Source organism: Hyaena hyaena, unplaced genomic scaffold, assembly GCF_003009895.1.
Source record: "Hyaena hyaena isolate Hyena2069 unplaced genomic scaffold, ASM300989v1 scaffold_144, whole genome shotgun sequence".
Classification (NCBI taxonomy): Eukaryota; Metazoa; Chordata; class Mammalia; order Carnivora; family Hyaenidae; genus Hyaena; species Hyaena hyaena.
Genome location: NW_024080776.1, coordinates 2,508,873 through 2,530,907, shown reverse-complemented (window position 1 = coordinate 2,530,907; position 22,035 = coordinate 2,508,873). Strand labels below are relative to the sequence as shown.

The 22,035-nt window shown below is 50.5% G+C and overlaps 2 protein-coding genes across 8 annotated transcripts in view; one reads left to right on the top strand and one right to left on the bottom strand.

Moving 5' to 3' along the window:
- Window positions 1–12,677, top strand: part of ERI3 (ERI1 exoribonuclease family member 3) — a 129,371-nt gene extending 116,694 nt beyond the window's left edge. For all 7 annotated transcript variants that reach the window (XM_039238646.1, XM_039238650.1, XM_039238648.1 and 4 more), the window contains one exon: window positions 12,146–12,677. In XM_039238646.1, the coding sequence (XP_039094577.1) occupies window positions 12,146–12,228 (83 nt within the window). In that variant the 3' untranslated portion in view covers window positions 12,229–12,677. The remainder of the gene's footprint in view (window positions 1–12,145) is intronic.
- Window positions 12,678–13,104: 427 nt separating this feature from the next.
- Window positions 13,105–21,538, bottom strand: DMAP1 (DNA methyltransferase 1 associated protein 1). Its single transcript, XM_039238642.1, has 10 exons — window positions 21,152–21,538; window positions 20,527–20,618; window positions 20,063–20,258; window positions 15,147–15,305; window positions 14,855–15,022; window positions 14,479–14,664; window positions 14,279–14,350; window positions 13,901–13,973; window positions 13,468–13,763; window positions 13,105–13,219 (listed from the first exon to the last, which is right to left on the bottom strand). The coding sequence occupies exons 1-10, from the start codon at window positions 21,254–21,256 to the stop codon at window positions 13,160–13,162; spliced, it is 1,407 nt and encodes a 468-aa protein (XP_039094573.1). The 5' UTR covers window positions 21,257–21,538; the 3' UTR covers window positions 13,105–13,159.
- Between the last annotated feature and the right edge of the window lie 497 nt (window positions 21,539–22,035).

The following is a 22,035-nucleotide window of genomic DNA, read 5'->3' as shown; positions in this document are numbered from 1 at the left end:
GGGTTCAAGCCCAGCATCAGGCTCTATACTACCAGTGCAGAGCCTGCTTGGGATTCTCTCTCTCTCCCTTGCTTTCTACCCCTCCCCCACTCTCACTGTCTCTGTCTCTCTCAAAATAAATGAATAAACTTAAACAAATTTAAAGATGGGAGAGATTTGGTATATTTACATGCTTATATGAAGAAAGCAGTGCAGAAAAACAGTTGAGGCTATATCAGAGAGAAAGGTTTCTCATCACATAAGGCCCCCTGAAAAGGAAGGGGAATGGAGAACCCGGGTGGAGTGAGGGTGGGCTTTAGAAGTGCTGGCAGGACGCACCCTTGCTCTTAACAGGTGAGAGGAGAGGGCCTTCTGTGTTTCCTGTGAAGTAGGACACAAAACTGCAGGAGAGGGATGGGGGTGGGGTGAGGGGAGGGAGACTTGAGAATGGTGGAAAGCAGAGAATGGAGAGAGAGAGAGCACGCACACTGATCAGGAACATAGGAGATTGGCTGGGAAGTTTTATACACCCTGTTGAGGTTGAGGACTATGATTTTATGAATGTCCCTAATCTGCATGTTTGCAGTGTGCTCTAGTCACTTTCAGCTCAGATGCAAGCATAGAGAAGGCAGTTTGTTTTTTCCAGGCAAGGGTCACGGAAGGAAAAGGGAGCAAGAAAGGATTGAGATGATATGATGGACTATGGAATCCAAGCTCCTGCGTGGGGTGTGTTGGTTACGTTGCTAGGACAGAAATTGCTTGGTGCATACCTAATGTCCATTGCGTTCCTTCCTCACTGAATGGAGCCCTTGTAGGGGCAGTAGTGTGTACCCAGTTAAAACGCTTGTTTTTTAGTTTCTCATACAGCTGGATATGGTTATGTCCCTGAATTCTGGCCAGTGAGATAGAAGGAAGAGCGTTGTGTGGGACCTTCAGGAACAGTACTTGAGAGGAAGTGACTTAGCCAGGAAGTACATTATTTTTGCTGTTTCCTTCTTCTTCTTTCCTAAAACGTGGATGTGATGCTTAGAGCACCTGCATCCATTTTAGACCATAAGATAACCTGGAAATTGGAAGCAACATGCTGAGAAGGGCAGAAAGGAAGTCTGAGCCCCTGATGACTTTGTGGAGCTGTGGGACTTTTAGTCACCTTAGATTGCAAGCTGCAGACATAAAAAATTTTTCTTCATTAAGTTGTATTTTCTTCCCCTCTCTGTTTTCACTTGGGTTCCCATCAAAACTTGACTCTTAGCCTTTTTAGTAGTAACATGGCCTGTGTCTTGAGATATAGCAGGAAACAATTTGGTCATATGTTTCAAGAGAGCATAACAGGAGTTACCAACTTCCTGGCTTGAAATGACAGTGTCCTCGTTGCCCTTTGCCCTCTCTCCTCCCTTTAGCTAAGTTTATGTTAAAGGGCCCATTTGTTATATCATTCTCTTTCCTGTCTTTACCTTCTATATCAGTTAGTATAGTATACAAGAAAAAGAAAACTCAATGCAAGATACCTTAAAAAATAGAATTTGTTACCTCACAAAAGTTTAGAGAAAAGATGATCTTAGGGTTAGTTAATTCAGCATCTCAGCAATGTCATAAAGGACCCAGATTTTTCCATTTTTCTGTTCTTTTATCTTCAACATGTTCTTCGCAGGCTAACTCCCCTCATGGTTGGATGATGGCTTCTGCAGTGCCAGACATTATGTGCAGACATGAAAACATCCAGCAGAATATAAAGGACCATTTCCTCCTCGTGTTTCTCTTCATAAGAGTGAAGTTTTCCTTGAAGGTCTTTGAGCAAACTTACCCTTATGCCTCAGTAGCCAGATCACAAAGCCACCCCTAAACCAATGACCGACAGGAGGGGTAGGATCTCCACAAGTGGCTCAGACACAGAGGATTCCCCCCTGATCATGTGAGGGAGGAGTGAGTTCTGCCAGCTTGGCAGAAAGGGAATGGCTCTTCGGTAAGCAGGCAAAAGTAGGGAAGAAAGTAAAGAGAGGGGGCGGGTGGTGTATCTGGAAAGAGTAGAAGTATTAATGTTTCAAGGTTCCAGTGAGATTAAAGAAAGTGTATTATTGCCAGTAACTAGGAAGATTTGAATTTAATATTTCAAAGGAAGAGCAGTGGAGGATGTTAAAAAGGTAGAGGGTGTAACTGTGGAAATGAGTGGAAATAAGATACAGTGGAAATGGTCATTAGTGCTGAGGTCAAAGAACCAAGAGGCTGGCAGCAAGTTTCTTAAAGGATGGGTTGTAGAGGCTAGGACAGGCGGGGCTCTTGAGAAGGAGGTAGCCAGGATCTGGATTGATAGCACAGGCTCACAAGAAAGGTTTCGGATAGACTGCTGGCACATGGGTCTGGGGCCAGGTCACAGGTGCCTGGGGCAGTACTGGCAAGTAGCCTAAACTTTCTGTATCCCAATGTTCCCATTTTGGAAGAAAATCTACCCTGGTTGGTCAGGCCATTCTGGAAAGGGGTAAGGCTGTCACCTTCCTACTGGAGCCACTCAGGGACCCTCAGAAGATAGTCCCTCAGGAGACCCCTAGGGACAGGGTAAGGTGGAAGCTTGGTTGGGGCAGAGGTGGGTGCCAGTAATGGCAGATGTGCTCAACTATTCTCAGGAGCTGCCTCTTCTCCGTACTCCTCCTCGCCCACGCCCCCTTTACTTGGCTGTTAACTGACCACCCCTCTGGCACTTCCAGCTGTAGTATCCCAGAGTCAGGAGAAGGGTGAGGCTTCTCGGCCCCTCTGCCTGGATGGGGCCGTGTCTGGGAATGAGTGGGGGAGGCGGGCACCCGTTGTCATGGCCAGAAGAGCCGCCCTGTTACTCCGGCGTATTTCACTTTTAATTCTGACATATAATGTAATGATCTTTTTTAAGGCCCGATGATATTATCTGCCTGACTAGATTATTGAGTCTTCATCATCTCCAGATAAATTTATGGCCAGGACGAGGCTCAGGATTTATCATCAGTCAATAGAGCTCGATACTCTAACAAGGCGTGTAATAAGATATACATATTTAATGATCCAAGGGGAGGAGCGCTAATGGGAGCCCAGAGTGAGTGGTCCACAGGGCTGGGGCTCTGCCCTAGGGCTGCCATAGCTGTAGGGGCATGGATGTGGTCTTTGCCCTGTGGTCCCCAACTCTGGCCTGTCTCATGACCACTTCAGACTCCTCCTTCTTAAGATCCAGAGGGAGAGGCAGACAGGGAAAGGAAGAGGAGGCCGTATGGACAGTGTCAGAGCTGGGGCCTAGGCCTCTTCAGCCCAGCTGAAGGATGTAGAGACGCCCCACCAGAGAAGTCCTCTCCCTGCTTCTTGGCCCAGGGTAGGGGAGTATCAATGTCTTTAGACCTGTACACCCAGGCCCCCGAGCATTGGGGCGGGCCCACAATGGGAGGGAGTGCCGGGGCTGTGTGCCCAGGCAGCTGATGGTGACGGATGGTTTTTCATTACAGCCTCTCAGGTCCTGCCCGCGCCCTGTGTGGAAATTCTATTTATTCCCTAATTTGTAAAAATTCCCTCTTTATCTGATCCCAATCAGGGCGGGGTAATTGGCTCTCTGGGGCAGCGGCTGGGGTCCTTGATGAAGAGCTATGTGGATGTACCCAGCCCGGCCCCCACCCACCCCGCCACCAGGGCCCACAATTAATAATGATTTGCAAATGGCAGACAAGCAATAACACAGAAAGATGTGGCGTCCGTGCTGCCTCTTCATTTCCTCCCCTCACAGATATAAATGGCCACAGAACAAAAACCCAGCACTATAAATTCTGGAATTAGTTATTCACTGGGATAAATGGGGCCTGGAGCCACCAGCCCCTCTCTCACCACCCTTCTTGCCTGCTTTCCCTGATGAAGGTCTGTCCCCAGGTGTGTTCCTGGGCCTGACCCCCGGCTCCTCTGTATCTTTGGCTCCTGACTCAGTTCCCCAGCTCCCTCCTAGACCCTAGACTGTAGCTCCTCTTTCTTGTGTGCCCCATACTTGGGAGTGGTCGCCTGCTTTGGATCTGTAGCTTCCTCAGCCTCTGCCTTTGACTGACCTGTCTTGGCTGCCCGAGCTGGCTTCTGTCCTACTCTGCACTAGGGTTTGAATGGAGGTGACAGGTCCTGCCTGGCCTGGGAGTCTTTGGGAGACCAAAGATCAGATTTGGTCTTGAGTGTCTTCTTTGGTATTTGGGACCAATCCTGTCCATTTGCCTGGCCAAGTGTGAGTTGGGCTCCTGGTGGCCAAATGTGATGTAAGTGACATAAGGGCTTTGATGCCTGCTTACTGGCCAGGCTGTTGTGGGATGTTGGCACAAGCATTTCCGGGCACTATGCCCTCTCGGCCAGGCGCATCCTCTCCCCGCCCCCCCAAGTGGCTGTGAGCTGGCGGGTAATGGGCGTGTAATGGCCTCATTTCCATGCCCGGCCTCCAGGAGCGGCGGTAAGTGTTTGATTGCCTTAATTTCCAAACACATCATTATCCCAGCTTTACCAGCGCTTAATAAACACTTTATGAGGATTTTTTTAAAAACATCTTCGGTCCGCATACTTCTCTGAAGTGATAAACTCTAATTAAGTCTAATATTTAAAAATATGGTAATGGTGAGTTGTTTGAATAAGTGGACTGCATTTCTGTAATTTCATTATTACGTAAAACACGCTAATTATTTGGAGCGCGCTTATTACGGAGAGAGAAATCGCCTGCTAATCAAGATGAAATTGCCTTTTCCCCTTATTGTAGAACCACCGTCATCCTTCACCATCAGCCCTGTGGCACCTCCAGGCACCTCGGTGGGGTGGAGGGGGCAGCAGGGAGGGGCTGGAGGAAGGGGTCACTTTGGAGTTGAGGCTGTAAGGACCCTGTCTTGCGGGAAGCAGAGGGATGTATGAGAGCCATGTCTATGGGGAGAGGAGTCTATATCTGGGAGTGGTGTCGGGTGGGCCACAGTAGCCCTGTCTGGGCTCCCAGGGGACTATGTGGGCCATGTCTGGTACAAGGGACAGAGGGTTGTGAGATATCAGTATTACTGCTGGAATAACATTGTTATTGGGTATTATTGGAATAGCAACTACAATAATAATCACTAACTGAGCCACTGTTTTAAGTAGTTCACAAATAAAAACTCATTTCATCTTTTCAACAACCCTTTGAGGGACATAGTTACTATACTATAATTATTATTATTGTTCCTACTTTAGAAAAGAAGAAACCAAGACACAGAGAGGTGAAATAAAAGTATGGTAACTTGCTCAAGTTCACAGTTATTTTCTTTTTTTTTTTTTTAGTTTATTTATTTACTATGGTCGGGACGGGGAGAGAACGAGAAAGCACGAGCAAGGGAGGAGCAGAGAGGGGGAGAGAGAGAGAATCCCACGCAGGCCCTGCACTGTCAGCACAGAGCCTGAAGAGGGGCTCAAACCCAAAAACCGTGAGATCATGACCTGAGCCAAAACCAAGACTCGGACACTTAACCAGCAGCCACCCAGGCACCCCTCAAGTTCATAGTTTTGGAGTGATGGTTTGGATTCGAACCCAGAATCTAAGGATATTCAGGGGCCCTCTTCTTGTTCAGGCCTAAATTCACTGCCTTGGCTCCTGTCTTCGTTCTAAACTACCATTTGCTGTTGTGACCTGAATTATACCCAGCTGTAGCTTGAGATGGTGGCCCCCAGCATGGAGTTGCCCAGTTAGCAAATAAAAATATAGGACACCAATTAAATTTGAATTTCAGACAAACAACAAATAATTTTTTAGTATAAGTATGTCCCATCTGGGGGTGGGGACTTATTAATCTGATAGTCTTATGTCAAGCAGGCCCAGCATTGACCCCATTACCCCTTTGCTCTCAGGAATGATGCTGCCAAGATGTCCAAATGTCATGGCAAAATGAGGTGCTAGAATATTAGTCCACCAGGGCTCTTGCTCTCTCATCCTTACCAAGGTCCCTGCTCCCAGTGCACTCTGTCTCTCCACTCTGTCTTTGCTGGGCCCTGCTCCATGGGCTCTGGCCCCATTCTTCACCAGCTCCTGGTAATAAAATGTGTTATCAGGCTGAGCTTCTTAGCAGGAGGCCTCAGGTTGGTCTGAATCTTCCTTTAGGCCACACTGCCTTGTAGCCCCATAAGATCAGCAGCTTGTCACCCTGTTGCCCCTGATGTCTCCCACTCCATTTGCCTCTGGTCATTTCGTGTTCATTCTCTTTCCTAGCTCCAACAGACTCACATATGGGAATTGTATATATAATAGAGGCATCATTTCAGAAGGGTGGGGAAGTGTGGACAGTTCAATCAATGGTGATAGGACAACAGTTGACCACTAGGGAGAAAAGAAAAGTTAGATCTTCTATTTCTCACCATATATGAAAATAAATTCCAGACAGATTAAAAAGTTAAATATAAAAACAAAGTATTAGTAGAAAATATATGATAGTTTTCTAATAGCACTGGGATAGGGAAGGCCTTTGTAATACAAGCGAGGTACAAAGCCTAGAAGCTATAAAGGAAATGTCCAATACATTTAGATGCCCCATAGGAATCTCAAGATTTAACACTAAGGTCATCACTGCCCCAAACCTACACTACCTCTGGTTTGCCTTATATCCGTGAGGGGTACTAAGATCCTAGACTCACCCCCCAACCCCTCACATCGTGATCCCCTCATTAAGGCTTGTTCATTCTGTTTCCTAAAACTCTCTTGCCTCTGTCCACTTCTCCATATCATGGATATATCCCCACCTCCATTGTCACCTCTGCTGGCCTGATTCTGGCCCATCATTTCTGATCTGGACCATAGGACAGTCTGCTAATTGGTGTCTGTGCCTTCAGGGTTAACCCTGTCTTGCTCTTCCTTAAACATGTTTTAGAAAAACTAAAACATGTTTTAGTGTCTCCCCATCATTCCCAGAACAATAAACTCTTAAGCTTCTTTATAGCTTAGCATCCAGTCTCCAGGGTCTCTTCTGGCCAGTCACTGCTTACCTTGCCAGCTTCATCTGTTGCCATTCTCCTGCCTCTTATTCTTCGTCACCCCCACCACCTGCTAGACTTGAGTTTTTGGGGGGCATTCTGTTTCCCCTCCAGCAATGTGCCAGTGTTATTCACTATCCAAGACCACCTCCTGATTTCAACGCCAGCTTGCTGGCAAGCCCCTCCCACGTGCCCTCAGACTTCTGCTTAGCTTTATCCTCCCAGGAACCCTGTCCTGATTCTCAGTGCCTCTTCTGTGCCTCCTTTTCCCATAGCAGTGCTCACCCTGCACCACTTAGTGGTCTGTGAGCTCCTTGAGGGCAGGGAGTGAGTGAATCTGTGCAGCCAGTCCTGTGACTCAGCATGGCCTGTGTGCACCCAGCACACAGAAATGTCAGTGTGTGTTTGCTGAATGAATGAGTGCATGAATAAATGGTCCTCAAAGAGTTTCCTTGGGCCCCTTCCCTCTTGAGGGTGGCCCTGGCCCAGGCCCTACTTCCTGCCCTGTACTGTTGAATTCCCAGACAACTGCAGCTAACTGGATCAAGTCAGCCTCAGGTCATCGCCCTGGGTAAGCTCTCACTAGGTGTCCTAAGTGATCTGAGCCACTCTTCCACTAGCCGCTCTGCCAAGCAGATATTTGACTACCTTTGAGCCCAGGCAGCAGGCTTATCCTTTGTTAGGTGCTTGCCCCACTCACCTTCCTGAGGTATTTAAGCTGCTGCACATCTCCCCTTATAGTCTTGGCAATATAAAAATATTTCCAAGATTAAGAATATTAATGCCTGCAGAGCCTGGGTGGCTCAATTGGTCAAGCATTCGATTTCAGCTCAGGTCAAGATCTCACAGTTCGTGGGTTTGAGCCCCGTGTCAGGCTCACTGAATCCACAGCCTGCTTTGGATTCAGTGTCTCCCTCTCTCTCTCTGCCCCTCCCCTGCTCATGCTTTGTCTCTATCTCAAAAATAAACATTAAAAAAAATTTTAAGAATATTAATGCCCAAGGGGCATCTAGGTGACTCCTTCAGTTAAGTGTCTGACTCTTCTTGATTTCGGCTCAGGTCACGATCTCATGGTTCATGAGACTTAGCCCCATGTTGGGCTCTGCACTGACAGCTCAGAGCCTGCTTGAAATTCTCTCTCCCTCTCTCTCTGCCCCTTGCTCTCTTCACTTCTCTCTCTTTCTCTCAAAAATAAACTTAAAAAAAAAAAAATGTTAATGCCCAAAACAGAAGAGGGTCATCTTGTCACAAGCTGATGACCTTGCAGGAACATAAAAACAGGTTAGACTTCTAGAGTTTGGAGGTGAGGAAAACCTACTTTAGAGGCCTCCGTTGTGGGCACAAGACTGTCCCCTCCTGGCCCCCTCCTGGCCCCCTCCCAGCCCCTTACCTCTATACCATAACAGTTTCAGGCTGGCCTCATTAGTTCAGTGAGAGGTGTCAGAAGGTGATGACCTAGGTGGCCCCAGGGCTTCAAGCCAAGGACTCTCGTAAGGGCCATGTTGTCATCAGCCTCACCCTGCTACTGTCTCCTTCTGAACTCCTGGCCTGATAAAAGCCCCAGATTTGGGCACCTGGGTGGTTCAGTTAGTTAAGCATCTGACTTTGGCTCAGGTTATGATCTCACAGTTCATGAATTTGAATTCCTCATCAGATGAGCACAAGCCCTGCTTCTCTCTCTCCTCTCTCTCTCTGCCCCTCCTGGGATTCTCTCTCTCTCTCTCTCTCTCTCTCTCTCTGCCTTTGCTCACTTGCGCCCTCTCTCTCTCTTAAGAAAGAGGGAAAAAAGCCCCAGATCTGTCTCTTAGCTTCTGCCCCATTTCCTCATTTTCTGCTTGTAGTACTGACTTTAAACAGATCAGGAGGTTGCACTGACTCTTATGAAGGTTTCAAGGGCTAGAAATAGAGCCTGGGCTGGAAGCCAGTAACTGCCATACCACTGACTTGGTGAACTGAAACAAGTGTCCTCCCCAATCTGGATCTCTTTTTCTTTGTTGTGGTGGACCAGTTACAACAAGCTAGGCTCCTGAATCCTCAGTAAACAGGATCAGTAGTCAGTCAGAGTCTGTGGAGTGAATGACACTTGCTTTCATCAAGTGCGCTGGTTCCTTTGTCATGTGTGCCATAGATTGTACGGTATACACCTTTTCACCATTGGGTCATCCAGGAAACTAGCATCCTTGCCTTCCCTTCAAGAAGAGGAGGTATTCGAAATGTAAAGCATATACAAAGATGAGGATGTAAAGCTCAGTCCTCACAGTAAACAAAGGTAGTGTCCATTATCACCCCTAGTAAGGGAACCTCAAGTTCAAAGAAACTAAGCACTTGCCACAGGCACACAACCAGTGAGCAAAGTTAAGACTAGAACAGGTCTCTCTAATTCCAAAACCCACTTTGTTATTTTCAGAAGACTGTGGCTCCTTGAGATTGGAACAGGGATTGGGGGGTAGAGAATGGCAGAGGTAAGACCAGAGAGAGCAGGGACCCGTTTTTACAGAGCCTTTACCTTTAAGTCATATTGAAGTGCATAGCTTTGAACCTGAGGGCAGGGGGAGCCACTGAAGGGATTTAAAGAGACAAGGATGTGATCAGATTTGTGTAAGAAAGATCATTTGTGCTACAAGAGAATGGATTAGAGGGGGAAGAAAGAGGACAGGCTGTGTAAAAGCAAGAGATGAAGGGGTCTGCAATGGGGGGTGGCTGCCAGAAGGAAGGGAAGCAGACAGAATAAGAAGACAAAATCCACACTTTATACTTGGGATTTGGGGAGAGAGAGGGCAAAGTGTCAGCCCTGATTTTCAGATTTCTTTGGGGGTTCTTGGGGTGCTGTTCACTGGAATAGTGAAGACATGTGGGGAAGGAAATTCATCCATTTACTGAACATTTTGAGTTTGTATGGATATCTAGAAAGAGATGTTCCAGAACTCAGGAGAGGTGCAGGCTGGAGATGGCGATCTTCAGGGCTGGATGAAGCCAGCCAGTGTGTCCAGTGTGGAGAGGTCAAGGACAGACTGGGGCCTGGCACAGGTGGGAGGTTAGTGCTTGCCCACTGGATGGCTAGTGGCCTGGGGGGAGGGGCTGGGCACATTCACTTGGGCCAGGGGAGGCAGATTGAGCAATTTGTCCAGCAATGAGGGAGGAGCCAGATGAAGTCAATAGAAAACTAATTTTCTTTTCTGCTGGAAGAAATGAGGTGTGTGGCCGCTGGGTAATTGCAGATAACGAGGGGACTTATTCTTAATATGCACAGCGGTCGTGGTCCCCAGAGTGCAGGAGACAGGAAGGATTGGAGGTGCCCTGACAAGGCCAGACTTCTTTGGGAAGAAAATCACCCTATTGTAGCCCTTTTGACGACAGTACCATCATAGCCTCTGGACCCGATCATAAACCCTCCTGGTCCTAGGGCCCTTTCTGCCCTGTCTCCACCCTGCCCCTTCTACACAGATCTTCCTGCCCCCTTCCCCTTCTGTCAGCAGCTTCACTCCTCCTGTCCAAGCCCCTCCCTCCACCCTTTACCCATGCACACCCCCACCCCCCACCCAGCACAGGCATACACACTAAGGGAGACAAATGACAGGGCCTCAGCTGAGCGGGGCGCGTGTCCGGCCCATAAACCACGGGGATGGGTCACGTCTGGAGTTGCCATGGCCGCCACTATCCACCCATCCGTCTTCCCACTGTCCTGCCTCAGACCAGCCCTCATGGTTTCCTGAATCCCCGGAGGAAAAAGGTGTCCCCAAATCTGAGGCCTATGTCACCTTTCCATGCCCACATCCCCCATGGGTACATTCATGTTGAGGTCTTCTGTGACAGGACCCTGTGTGACATGTCTGCTCTAAACAGGGCCTGCAGAGTCGTGTTCTGACTAATGACACAGGCCCTGGGCTGACCAACACTCCTATTCCCACCACAGCCCTTTCCTAGCTCTTTTGGGCCCCATTTCCTAGTCTAAGGTTTCTAGCCAAGGCAGGCCGGGGTTGCTCAATGGAAGGGGTTTGCCCTTGACAGATGCTGAGGTCTCCTGACCCCACCTTGACCTTACCACAGCCCCACACCTGATTTTGACATCAAAGTATAATGCTTCTGCAATCACAGCATCGATCCCATGAGGGCTGGTAGCGGCTGAGGTCCTGGTTATGGCCCAGAAGCATATATGGGAGGTGGGAGAGGGATGAGGGGAGAGGTAGGTGAAAAGATGGGGAGCTGGCTGCTGCTCTGAGCAGTGGAACAGAAAAACCTAGTGCACTTGGGCCATTTCTGTCCTTGGCTTCCTGTAGAGGGACAAGTGTTAGGCAGCTGCACCTCCTGCTGGTGGCATTAAAACAAGTCCTGGCCCGTGTCCATGATCCTGAAGCCCTAGAGTACCTGCTCCTGCAGCTGCCACGGTTCTAGGAGTTTTGAGCATGGAGTTCTCATAGGGACCAGTACTGGAGAAACTGCCGTGATAGGGTCTGGCAGGTGCCGACATATTTAGATATAGCCAGAGGCAGTGCTTAGGCTGAGCACACAGGCATGTCTAGTAGAAGATTGCTGGCCAGGGTGTCAAAAGACCACACACCTGGCCCTCTCCACCGGTCTGGGGCTGCATGGGAGCACGTGCCCAGGCAGATTGCACACAAGCCTGGGGCCCAGAGCAGGTTCCCCAGGGCCCCAGCTCAAAAGTGCCGAGGCTTGTGCCTTGTTACCAGTGATTATGGCCTGGGCCACATCTCTCACACACACGCAAGTGCCGGCAAAGTCACCCTGGCCGTGGGTGTGATGAATGGCCGCACAGTAATGAAATGGAGACATCAAGGCGGGTGGCGGGAAGACGGAGTGTGGCGGACGGGCCGTCCCCACGCGGCGGCAACAAGAAGGATCGCCCAGCGGCCGGGGGCCGTCAAGGGAGAAATTACACATTTACTCTGCCTTTTTCTTACTGCGACGGCGCCCATACATCACCGCTGGGGCCGGGGCGGGACACGCCGGCCAATTTCCAGCATGAATTATGGGACTGAGCAGCATTGAGACCAGGCTTCCTGCCGGCCCAGCATCACCCACCCCAACCTGAGGCTGGAGATGCTGCCACCAGGGGACAGGACCCCCTGGTTTAGAGCCTAAGGCTCGAGTCTGACCCTGCTCCCCACCCCCACCCATGGAGGAACACATATGGGCACAGAGGGAAATCACCTGGGGGGGGGCCCGTCTAAATGTCTTTTCTTCTTCTTAGATGACTGCAAGAACATTGCCAACATCATGAAGACACTTGCATATCAAGGCTTCATCTTCAAGCAGACATCAAAGCCGTTCTGATTGGCCGAGTGTGGGATGGGGCAGGACAGGGTAGCTGCTTGGCCCAGCCCAGAACCCTCCTTTCCCTCACCAGAGGGGAAAAGGGAGAGTGGCACAGCTCTACATCCAGAGTGTCCCCCAGCCTGCCCTGTGGGCTTGTGCCCAGGGTAAGGGCTTGGCCACTTGGCCCCTCTGGAGCAGACACTTTGTGGTCCCCACCCCAACCCTCCCAACCTCAGCCCAGTATTAGCCCCTTCCATTGTGGGCCTGGGCTAGGGGGACCCAGGCACTCACCGCCTCCTCCCTGGTACACAGGCTTCTGCCGGGGCCACTAAGCCCCCCTGTGCCCCCTCCCATCTGTAGTGCATGGTGTGTGGTGCCCTCAGGGCTCCAGGACAGATCAGGCCCCACCTTGTGTCTACCCCCATCCCCGCTGTGAACGTGCCACTGAATAAAGTCGGGGAAATGAGGCTCTGGGTGTGTGTGTCGGGGGCGGGGGGTGCGGAGAGACTGGGTGGTGCTGTGCCTGATGCCATCAAGATAATGTACAAAGGTTAGGGCATGTTCTGGGCTGCTCTACTCAAGGCCACCAGTGGGGCTGGCAACCACTTGAGCACCTGTGAGACCCTCACTGAATAGTCACAGGCTACAGGGGCTGTCTGAGCACAAGACAGTGTTCAAAGTTGCTGGTATCCAAGGCCACTGCTGTGTGTGAACCATCTTGAGTACAGAACCAAGTACAGATGTTTGGGTAAAACTGTAGTGGTTAGAGGGCTGCTAAGGGCCTCAACGCTGGCAAGCCCCAATGCCACTCTGTGGAGTGAGTGAGGTGACCCCTCCTGCCCACCCTCCCAACCAGGGGCATCACAAGTGGTGGGAAGGAAAAGGAAGCACCGGTCCAACTGAGCAGCTCTATTTACACAGCAGCATCACCCACACCCCGTGTGGCCTCTCATGGCTTCTTGGCTTTCTTCACAGAAGAGGAGCTGGAGGCCGATTCCCGTCGCTTCCTCTGAGAAGATACAGAAGGTGTTGGGGTCAATGGCCCCCAAGGCTCTATTCAAGCTTGGTGAGTGTGTTTCACACTCTCAGGGAAGGTGATGCCCACTGGCCGGCCACCCACTCCTACCCTCAGTCTCAGAACCCATCAGAGTAACCATTCCCATTGCGGGCACTAGAGGGAGCAGGTCTGTACATGTTCGTGTGTTTGCTCACGTGCAGGGCCTGTTCATGCTCCCCACTGCCCACCAAGGCTCTTACCGAATTGGGCGTGAGGGGTGCGCCCACCACATCAATGATGGTGTCCTTGGTGGGGTCGGGGCCAAGACCAGGTTCAGGTACTGCTGGCTCAGCAGAGGCTGGGGCCGGGCCTGATGCTGGCGTGGCAGGGCCCCCCAGCACGCCAGCCCGGGCCAGGGCCTCATGCCGGTGCCTCAGCATCTGGAGCTCGTACTCGCAGTTGGCGCAGGCCTGCTTGAGCTCATAGAGCAGTACCAGGTCACTCCGCAGCTCGTTGAACATGTGCACCAGCTCCTCCGTGGGTGTCGGACTCAGCTCTGCAGGCGGTAGGTGGAAGGCACAGGCAGAGCCAGTGTGTGCAGGAAGGCCAGCCACAGGAAGTGCCCTCCCCTGCCCAGCCTTGACTGGCAGCCTTGGGTTACGGGTAGGTCCTGCGGGCCCAGCCCCCACTCACCCACACCGAGCTCCAGCAGCATCTGCTCCAGGGCCTTGATCTTCTTCTGTCCCACAGAGCTTGGCAGCTTCATCTGCAATGACCCAGACTGCTAAGCCCTCTCCCCCACAAGTTGCTGAGGATTGGGGGACCAGAGGCAAAGGGGAGTGGAAGAGAAGTTAACCCCAGGAAGGCAGCTCTGCATCAGAAAAGGAAATAGCCCGCAAGTGGAATATAGCAAGAGCACAAGCGCTTTGACCTCAGCCTGGCCACATCCCCGCAATCTCCCTCTCTCTGCAGCACATGGTACAACCCCACCTGGTGCTCCAGCCCAATGGCTGCGGCAGGCAGGCTTCAGAGAGCCCAGGGCCCAAGCCCAGCAATGGAAGTGGCACGTACCCGCTGGCTCCGCAGTGTGACGCCTGCGGACTTGAAGTCCGGAAACTTGATGCCTGCGGTCTCAGGAACAGCCTGGGGAGAAGAAGTCATGGAGACCGAGGCGTGGCAGGGAGAGAGCCCAGTGTTAGTCCCAGCATGCTGCTAGCCCTGGGTGCTCTCAGGGCCCTCCACCCTGAGCCGGACTGACTCCATCTCCATACCGGCTTCTCAGCCTCCTTTTTCTGGGGTAGCTTCTTCTTGGGGGCCTTGCGTTCCGTGCGCCGCTGCTCTGCAGTGGTGTCTGCTGCTGTTATCAGCTTCTGCAGGTCCTGGCTACGCTTCTCTCGCTCCTTCTTCCGGGCTTCGATCTTACGTAGCTCCTGCAGCAGATACTCCTCCTCTGCCACCTGGGAAAGCAAGATGCCGTGAAGTGTGTGCAGGTGCCCAGGGGAGTAGCTATAAAAGCAGGGTCAGAGTCTAGTGAGGGAGGACTAGGCAGGGAGGCAGGGAACCTGCAGGGGAGGGAAATGAGGGCATGCAGGATGGAGGCAAAGGGCTGCAGGACATGGACGAGGGGCAGTGAAGCTCAGGGCCGACCTGCTCAGGGGTCCGGTTGTACAGGCGCTCTAGCTGTTCCTTCCTCCGTCGCTCATGCCCAGCATCAAATACTGGTATCTTGAGGTCTGTGCCTGGCACTGCCCGCACGTTAGCAAGCTTGGCACAGATGTGGTAGTACCGCTCCTTCAAGTCCTCCACAGAACGCTTCTGAGGGTAAAGACATGGCAGGGAGGATGAACACCGAGAAGCATATGGAAGGGGTAGCATAAAGGCAGTGGGCCTCCTAGGCCCAGGGACTGGGCACACATGCAAATGCATGACACCAGCTCACCTTGAACTGCTGGTGGTCATACCGGTCATGGATAACTACAAAACGCAAGTCAAACCGGCGGCTGAGGTCAAAGAGGTGGTCCGTTTCTGCCTTAGTCCACGCATCATCATGAAGGTAGAGCTGGTACTCCTGCTCTGAATACACAGGAACCTGCACAGTCTACTGGCACAGAGGGACAGAGTGGGGACACGTCATGTCACATCCAGTGGGCTCCAGCCCGAGATCACAGCCCCTCCTGTTTATTGCCAATCTCTAGGCTGGACCAAAGCAAACCCTCTGACTAGGCCCCTGCACAGGGCAGCCTGGAAACGATGTTTCCAGGTGAGGAAACAAACTGCTTGACTGGAGTCTAGCTGGGCTCTAAGGCCGCGGCCTGCCTCTGCACCCAGTCCGGGTTGGCTCCACCATGCCTGCAGCTCCAGAGCCTCAATAACAGGAATTTAACTCTGGAGTAGAGCAGATAGCTACATACCAGAGAAAAGCCCAGGTCCCCTGTCCATGGAACATTTGTCTGAAGCATTCCTGCCACCCAGTGGTGATAATGAGACTTGCAGCTGCCCCAGAGCAGGCCAAGGTCACTTAACCTCTACTGGAAAGGGGGCCTGAATCCTTCTCCCGGCGGCAAGATGCAGCCCTGTACACGCATGCCCCTGCCTCCCCTCTGCCACACTCCACCCCCCAAACCTTTCTCAGAGACAAAAAGCACCACCACCACTCCTTCCCCAGGAAGGAGTCAATGTTAGGCTGGACTAGGGAAGTCCCTTTTCTCTATCAAAAACCACACTGGCTCTGAACCTGCTCTCAAGACCCTACCTATATGCAGCTGCCTCTTGGACTTATCCTACTGGAGGTCCCACATACACCTCAAACTGAATACGTTTGGGTGATGGGTGTTAACCGGACTTACTGTGGTGATCATTTTGCAATATATACAAATATGAACCACGCTGTACACCTGAAATTAACAGATTAATCGATTATATCTCAATAAAAAATATACATGTGTTCGGTACTGAGCTCATCACCTTCCCTCAAACTCCTATCTCTTCCAGTTCAGTTCTCAGTCAATGTCACCATCAGACAACACAGGTGCCTAAGACAGAATCCTAGAAAGCATTTCTAATTCCCATCTTTAACCTTGACCCCACCCCTTCCACAAATCCGTGGCTTTTTCAACTCCAGAATCTCGATCTCCACAGCCAGATCTCAGTCTAGACCACCACTACCACTGTCTGAATCAGAAAAACCTCCTTCCTACTGGTCTCTCTTCCTCTATTCAATCCTCCTCCAAACAATTCTCTGTCAGCAGCCAAGATGTGATCTCTCTGACCACTGCTACTTAGAGAACAGCCTGCAGACCTGTGCTGTTTGCAAACTGGTCTCACTAGTCTATGTAAGGATGGAAACTGGAAGCTGGCATTTATACTGGAAACCTTTATAACAATTTCACAGAAATCACATGCTACCGAACCTAGTATGAAGAAACATGGACTTGTATTTTGTCTTTTCTTATAATTTTACTATCTTTATCAGACTGACAGATTGTAAATATTTTCTTAAAATCCTTCATCACAGATAATTTGAGAAGCACTCTTCTAGAATACGTATCCATCATGTCACCCAACCACCTCTTACTAAACCCCTCAAAGGTTCTCCACTAAACTAAGATATAAGTGCCTTCCAGATAAGTCATAAACTCCTCAAGAACAAGCACTGTCTGGTTCATTTCCTATCTTTGGCGTTCAGCACAGGGGCAGGCACACTAAGTATCAATGAATATTTACAGAATCTACCAATGAGCACATCTGTAGGTGACCTGGCCCCTCTTGGCAGCCCGTCCCTCATGCATTCAAAGTTCCAAACAAATGCCCCACAATGTCAGGAACATACTAGGCTCTCCCCCCTCAGCCTTTGCTGTTCTTGCCTGAAATGCATCCCCAGTTCCACATTCCTTCCTCTATGTTAGATAACTTCTCATCCTTTTGATCTCTTCCTCTAGGAAGTCCCTCTCATTTCCCAGGCTTGGTTAAGTATTGGAATGGATTTCAATTCCATTTAATTAAAAAAAGAAAAAAGAAAAAAAAAAAACCCAACCCTGCAGGAACTGTGTACACAGGCCGGCTCCCAAGGGGCTCACAGTCAAGTGAGAGAGACATTCATTCATTCAAAAAATATTTATCACAGGCCCGCTAGACCTATGCTGGGAACATAGTGCTGAGTAAGATAGACAGTGGCCTTACCTTCTCAGCGCTCACAGTTCAGCTGAAAAAAACACTTTAGTCCAGCGTGGAGAGTTTGATGACAAAGGTATGCCTGGGGTGTAGTGAGTGACACCTGACCCAGCCTGGGGACAAGTGTTGGTCAGAGAAGAGGTCACGGGAGACAATAAGGTTACTTTGAAAGAGAACAGTGAAATGACCATGATTCTCTTTTACAAAGACCACTCTTACAGCACTTGGGACAGACAGGGTGAAACAAGAGCCTGAGAGACCTGCTGAGGTCGGAGATAATCCAGGTGAGAAGTGAAGAGGCCTGAACTGAAACAGCACCAGTGGAAGGTAAAGAAAAGGACACAGATATAATTTTAGGTTAAAACCACAGGACTCAGCAACTGGATGTAGGGTGAGAAAGGCGCCCACTCCTGTGTTTCGGGGGTGAGTAAGGGAGCATCTGGAGAGCCACAGACTGAGAGCGGGGCCCCAGCAACCAGCAGCACTGGAGGGAAGATCATTAGTTCACCTTACTCCTACTTCATTCTCCACCTGTAGTCGCCATGATCTTTCTAAGAATCAAATCAGATCCTCACACTACTCTGCTTAAAAATGTCAGTAGCAGGGGACCTGGGTTGTTCAGTCAGTTGAACGTCCAATCCTGGAGTTCAGCTCAGGTCATGATCCCAAGGCTGTGGGATCGAGCCCCGCATCAGACTCTACACTGAGCATGGAGCCTACCTAGGATTCTCTCACTCTCTCCCTTTGCCCCTCTCCCCAACTTGCATTCCGTCTCTCTCTATCTAGTAGCTACTCAAAGACATCAGGGCAAAGCCCAGAGTCCTGAGCCTGGTTGCCAAGGCCTGCCTGGCCTGGCCCTGCTTACCTCTCAGGCCTCACCTTCTAGCATGTCCTACCCTAGGCTTTAGGCTTCACCAACAGGGAAATGCCTACAGCATGCCATGCATGTGACTGGTTTTTTATTTATGCCTTTGCTCATGCTAGTCCCTCTGCCTTAAAAAGCCACTGCACTCCTTTCCTAATAGTGCCTGATGATATCCTTTAAGACTCAATTCCAGCTCTAACTTCTCCAGGAAGCTTCCAAGGAATTCAGGTCCTCCCAAAATAGCATGTACCCCAGCAAACTGTAACTGCCTGCGCCTCTCCCCATATCCTCCCCAACAATATGCAGAGCTTCCTGAGGGCAGAAATGCTTCTGGTGCAGTTCTGTGAACTCAGTGCATAGGGCTTGACTCGACATGGAGCGGCATTCATCAAATACAAAATGAACATTCTTCTGTCTTCTCCTCAAATTCTCTCATCTAACCTTCCCACCCAATGCCTCAACACCTCACCTCTTGGTTGTCCCTTCCCAAACCTACACCTCCAGCCTCTCTCTCCACCAGACCTGGGGACAGGGGGGAGGCTGAGGATGTTGGTGAGATGGAAGAAAATCAGGTCTCCTGGGGGGGATGGGGGGAGCGAAAATGATAGGTCACACCCAGATGTGCTCAGTCTAAGAAGCCTGTAGGCCATTCCGGCAGAGTTGTTCAGGTATAGTTGGCTACACTGGACTGCGGGGGAAGAAGTTGGGACTTGAAGTCCTGGGATTAGGCCCTTAGTGCTTTTAGGCTCCAAGTCTAGGCTGCTCCAGGCTGCAGGGACTGTGACACCATATTGTATACTGGCCTGAACAACAGCTTAGGAAATCCTAGCATAGCCCACCTCTGCCCCTCACTAGCTGGGGGGGTGTGGGTAAGACCCTGCTCTGTCCAAGCTTCAGTAATCTAGACCACAGATGATTCAGCTTGGACCATGGTGCTAGCACAGGAGATGAAGAACAAAGGTAAATGTGGTTTATTATGGAAACAAAATCAACAGGACTCAATGATTAAATGTATCACTGAGATCTAATTCAAATGTCACCTTCTCAGAGAGGCCCAGCCTGGACACCTTGTCTAAATTAGGCCTCTCCTACACATACTCTTTCACTCTTTAACTCATTTCATACCCCATTCATATCCTGGTTTCAATTTACTAATGGCCCAAATCTGAAAGAATCCAATTTATTTGCTTACGTGTTCATTATCTGTCTTCCCCTACCTTCTTTGTCCTGCTGTTGACTGAAGTAATTGGTGACCTACAGGGGAAGTCAAGTCAAGGATGATTCCCAAGTTTCTGGTATGGGCAACTGGGTGGATACTAGTGCCATTCACTGATACGGATTTGGGTGAGAAATACAGGAAATAGATGAATTCTGTTCAAGGGTACCTACTTGATGTGAAGTAGTACCTGTGGGGCCATCAGGGACGGACATTAAGTAAGTGATTGGATATCGCTCTGGACTGGAAATATTAAGTGGGGTCACTGGCATAGAGCAGACAACTGGAGCCACAAAGAAAATGAGACATACTAGGGAGAAAGTACAGAGAGACAAGGGCACAGCTGAGGAACAGTGACATTTGAAGGGCCAAGAGCAGCCACCAAAGCCCAGACCAGGTCCAGGAAAGGAGAGGATCCCACGGGCAGAAGAGACCCACGAAATCCCACCCTGCAGGTATTTGCCACTGTGGAGTGAGTGGGTAATAATCGTTGAGACAAAGACTGAGTGGCCTCTGGAGCCAACCCTAGGAGGCTGAAAGCTCACTTTGAGTAGCTCAGAGTAGGTGAGCAATCTTGGCCTATGTCCAAATGGTGGTAGCTCACCTTATTGAACCTGGCAAAGGGGTAGTCCTTGCCCTCCTCAGCTGCCCGTCGCCAGTGGAAGAACATAGCTCCATCCTTGCGGGCTGGGTTGGTGAAGGGCATCCACTTCCAGGGCCGCACCTTCTTAGAGCCCAACTTGGCTTTCACTGTGCGGTAACCTTGACCAGTGTCACTGGGTAGCAGTGGGGGTGCATCCCTGGCAGCAAGGTTCAGAGAGATGAGAAGTTAGAGTAAGAAAGTGTGTAGAGAGCTTTTGAGACCAAGCTGATCTACCCTACAGCAAGGGAGTCATGTCCTAGAATGAGAAATCTGAGCAAATTCTATATCCTGCTAAGTAAGCAGGAGCCAGCAGAGAGATAACTGGCAGCAGAGATATAACTGGCAGAGAAATCATACAGATGGACCAGGACATGCAAGACGGGTCAGGAACCAGAGCCTGGGGGACTTGGGATTCTAATACTTGCTTCTTGTCAGAATAGAGCAATGCATAGACCTCTCGGTGCATGCCCTCGGGTCTCTTGAAAGTCAGTGTCTCGGAGGACTTCTTGGACTTTTTCTGAGAAGGGAAACCACAATTTAGAAACCACAACCTAGACTCCTTTCCCTGAAAATTCTTTAACCCAGCTCAATCCCTGAACAAAACAGCATCTACAGGTACAATGACACACTATGAAATTAGAGAAACCACTCACAGGGCACCTTAGTCGGAGCAAGTCATTCTCATCCCCAACCCCACCTCACCTGGGTAGAGCCCTGATCTGTCAGACCATAAAATACTTTCCCATCATCTCTCAGAATGTCACGCTGACTTGGTGCCACTGCCCATATCCTACAAGTGTCACACTCTTTTGATACTCTCATATCTTATGAGTATCACACTCTCTTGGTCCCCACCATTTCCCATGGGTGTCCTACCACCTCCGCCCCATGTCATCAAGGTAACACATATTCTCTGACCCCTATATCACACCTTTTACCGCCCATCTCACTAGAAGTGCAGCACCCCACCATCTCCCCCATCTCTCTGCCGCTGTCACTCCTTCCCACCACTTCACTCCCAAAACCAAGGTTCTCAGGCGCCCCTGCTACCTTGTCCGGGTTGATAATGTCCTTCTTGCTGATGGTCCCGGACGCTGCATCCCCCTCTGGACCCCCAAGTTCTAGAATGTCCCGCACATCTGCGCCTGTAGCCATCGCGCCAGAGAGATGGAGGATGGCCCCCGAGGTCAAGGGTCAGTGCCTGAGAAGGGATCCGACTCAGATCAGGGGGCGGAGCCACTTTAGCCCCAAGTAGGGCGAGGTGAAGGGGCGAGCCGCTAGGAGGAAGGTAACCCGGGTCGGGTCGGGATTACACCCGCGTGCTGCCACTTGGGTCTCCCTTACGGCCCCGTCTGCCTCCTAAGCACCAGCACCTCCACACCTAGATTCCCTAGCTGCCGCTGCCGACGCTCCTCTAGACCCGCAAAGCCTAGGACAGAAACTTCCGGTAGTGCGCATTCGAAATGCGGCCGGCAGGAACACTTCCGGTATGTGCTGAGCGGAAATGGAGCCGGCTGGCATGCCAGTGTGAAAGCAGACGACTGCGGAAGGCTAGTCACCGGCATTGGCTCCCGCGGGCTCGCCAGTGTTCGCATGCTGCCTGCTTTCTGGCGTTTTCCCTGTATGTTGCTCTGTTGCGTCTCGGGCAATAAAAACAGAGCGCAGAGCTTTGGCCCTTGGAAGTAGCTTAATTCCTTTGAACCCGTTTCTTCATTTGTAAAACGCAAATTGTAATGGTACCTGCTTAAATGAAGTACCGATAATCCATGCAAAACATTAGCAAATTGCCTGGCACGTTTAATTTTTTTTTATTAAATGAGTTAATGGTATTAATGGTCCCTGTTCACTAAGTGCTAAGTATGTACCAGGCACTGTGCGAAGCATCGGAGATGAAGAGATAACGTAGTCAAGGTGTAGCATCCCAGGACAGCTGC